At 39.0% G+C, this 3,240-nt stretch overlaps 1 protein-coding gene across 1 annotated transcript in view; it reads left to right on the top strand.

The window, feature by feature from the left end:
• The first annotated feature begins 1,338 nt into the window (after positions 1–1,338).
• Positions 1,339–3,240, top strand: part of LOC106869883 (tyrosine-protein kinase STK) — an 11,792-nt gene continuing 9,890 nt past the window's right edge. The window contains exon 1 of the mRNA XM_014915806.2: positions 1,339–1,500. Coding sequence (XP_014771292.1) covers positions 1,422–1,500 — 79 coding nt within the window. The 5' untranslated portion in view covers positions 1,339–1,421. The remainder of the gene's footprint in view (positions 1,501–3,240) is intronic.

Raw genomic sequence — 3,240 nt, 5'->3', positions numbered from 1 at the left:
GACATGAGGGGGAAATACGTCTCACTCCGAGACTCCAAATTGTCCTGAGCATTGTGGATGGTCGCTGGGGCGTGCTTTTGCGGTCCATGCAGAATCTTTGACAGATCGCCAACCGGTGTTATTACGGATCAATCATCCTGGATTGATGGTGAATGAATCGGTAATAAAAGCGGATAGATGTACTCTCTTGTACCTATTTACAGTTAGGCAGACTGAGCAATTTGAGAGAAAATGATGCGAACCACCGATCTTTTGTTGTTGTCAACCTCCAGATCAATCTTGATCGTACTATCTTTTTGTATACTTAACATGACTTTATATAGCGTGTTCTTCTTCTGAAACAGTTAAAAGATTGGAAGGAATTAGGTTATTATTTCTAGCATATCAGGTAACCGTGTGGTGGGGCCCTCATTAGATCTTCAATTTCTCTTCCTTCCATCCGGTCATCCAATTTCATCAGTCTACCCAATCAGCTATTTTAACGGCTTGCGATATTACTGTTAGGGAAGGCGCGTGGTCTAGTGGTTAGAATGTCACACTCACGATTGCAAGACCGTACTTTCGATCCCTGGACGAGGTGATGCATTGTGTTCTCACGTTGCTTTGCAACCACTACAATTTGATGGAGGGAGTGACCTAATGTAAAGCGCAAACATTTGATTCTCAACCATTTTTGCCTATTGACCCCTTTGATTTCTATTTTACTCGGGGGTGGCGACTCTCATCGGCATTCGATGTCTAAAAACACATTTATTATATATTTATAATTAAATATTATTAGGAATTGTATAAAAATGCTTAAATATTTTGTTTTGTAGAAATATAATCAGATTGTTGCAGAATAATTTTTAACAAGATTTTATAGGGATCCCCGAGGGCCATATGAATCCCGGTTGAGACCCATTACTCTAAACAAGTGGTTCCCAAACTTTTGGGGGCTGCTGCCCCCTTGGCACTAAGGCCTTATTCCTAGATCCCACTCACCACCGTCTCATGGTTGTTCAACAAGAAATTTCAGAACCCTCATCTGTCGTCTACGACATGAAAAAGTTTGCCAGTAATCAATGAAATTGGTAGAGCATCGCCAAAACTAGTTTGTGCTATTTACTCGCTCTTATTGACGTTTCTGAATTCGATTCAAACTGATATTTAACTTTGCTCTAAGCTGGCAGAATCGTTAGCGCGTCGGACAAAACACTTAATGGCACTTACATTTGTTGTTGTCTATTTATAAAACATTTTTATTGCCACCAGCAAAATTCTTTTTTTTTTAGTTTTCTTCCATTTCTTCTTCAAACAAATAGTAATAATAATAATAATAAATGACTTATACGTTCCATCTTTGATTATTTCCAGGTAGTTTTGCTCTGTCTATTGTCAGTAAAGAGGTTAACGATAACTTTGTTAAACATTACAAAATTATGAGCAGGAACGAACGATTCTGGATCAACGAACGAAGAGTTTTTGACTCTCTTGAAGGTCTTATTAAACATTATTCAGGTAAGGAGATGTCTAAAATATAATAATAATAATAATAATAATAATAATAATAATAATAATAATAATAATAATGGGCACTGCACACATCCTACGCAAAACACTTTCAATACAGTAACCATAAGAGCATCACAGCAAACTACAGCACATACCCAAGGCACACAGAGCTGCGCACGGTAGTGAAGTGAAAGCACGTTATAAAAATAAAACTACTGAACAATAATAATAATAATGATAATAATAATAACAGCAACAACAACAACAACAACAGCAACAGCAACAATAATAATGATAATTTTCAAGGGGGCAGTCTGTCGCCTCTCCTATTTGTTTTCTGCATACTGCCACTAACTAGCGTTTTAAGAGAGATGCGTGTGGGGTACATGCTAGGCAGGGTGAAAGTAAACAACCTGTGGTTTATGGATGACCTAAAACTATTCGCTAAGACCGAGAAAGAAATTGAGAGTTTGACGGTAACTGTGCCGATGATTAGCAAAGATATTGGCATGGAATTTGGGATCGAGAAATGTGATGTAATGATTCTCAAAAGAGGGAAAATCAGTAAAAGCCATGGGATCAAGCTGGAAAGTGGTGAAACTATAAAGGAAGTCGGAGAGGAAGGATATAAGTACCTGGTTATCATCGAAAGAGATAAGATGAATGAACACAAGATGAAAGAAATGTGCAGGAAAGAGCTTTTGAGAAGAACTCGGCTTGCGCTCCAATCAAAGCTAAATGGCCGCTATAAGATTAGAGCAATTAACAGGTGGGCTGTTACTTTGATGAGATATGGGACAGGAATAGTACCTTGGAAGAAGCATGAATTACAAGTGATAGCCCGGAGAACACGTAAATTAGTGACAATAAACAAGGAACAAAACCCCAAGAGTGATGTGTCAAGGTTTATGTAAAGAGGAAAGGAGAACGGGGATTAGTGTGTTGTGAAGGTTGTGTATGGTAAGAGGAGAATAGCCTGGCTTGGTATGTCAAGGGTAGTAAAGAAGAAATGATTGAAGCAGTGAAAATGCAAGGAACCTTAAAAATGAACGAAGCTGTAGATCCAACACAATTTAAGAAAGACCAGAGAGAGCAGATGAAGAAAATTTGGCAGGACACGAAAATGCTCAGTCAGTTCTTGAAGAATAAAGATGAGATTGATAGGAAAAGAACATTGCAATGACTGCAGAAAGGAGACTTAAAAGGGCCCACTAAGGCATTGGTGTGCAGCCCTCAAGAACAAGCTTTCAGAACAAACTATTCCAAATATCACATTGATAAAAGCACTCACTAGCTACAGTGTAGGATGTGCTCTGCGAAGGGAGAAAGTATAAGGCATATTGTTAGTGAGGGCTGTAAGCTCGCACAACGTGAATACAAAAGGAGATACGACAATGTGGCCAGATATGTCCACTGGCTGTTTTGCGGTAAAGCAAACCTCGAGATAGCCGAACAATGGTATGTATACAAGCCAGAGGGAGTAATGGAAAACGAACATTACAAAATACTCGGGATTTTAACATGCATTGCGACAAAGTATTGAGGCGAGACGACCAGATATCGTGATCATCCATAAAGATGAAAAAGAACCAAAGAAAATAGATGCTGCAATGCCGGACGATTCGAGGGTGATATGTAAGGAAACAGAAGAGATTGAGAAATACCAGCCACTGCGGAGCGAAATAGGAAAGTTATGGGACATGAGGTAAGTAATTGGAGCATTAGGAGCAGTTTCCAAGGAGGAGG

The sequence above is a fragment of the Octopus bimaculoides genome, chromosome 23 (assembly GCF_001194135.2).
Source record: "Octopus bimaculoides isolate UCB-OBI-ISO-001 chromosome 23, ASM119413v2, whole genome shotgun sequence".
Taxonomy (NCBI): domain Eukaryota; kingdom Metazoa; phylum Mollusca; class Cephalopoda; order Octopoda; family Octopodidae; genus Octopus; species Octopus bimaculoides.
This window is presented reverse-complemented; position numbering and strand designations above follow the sequence as displayed.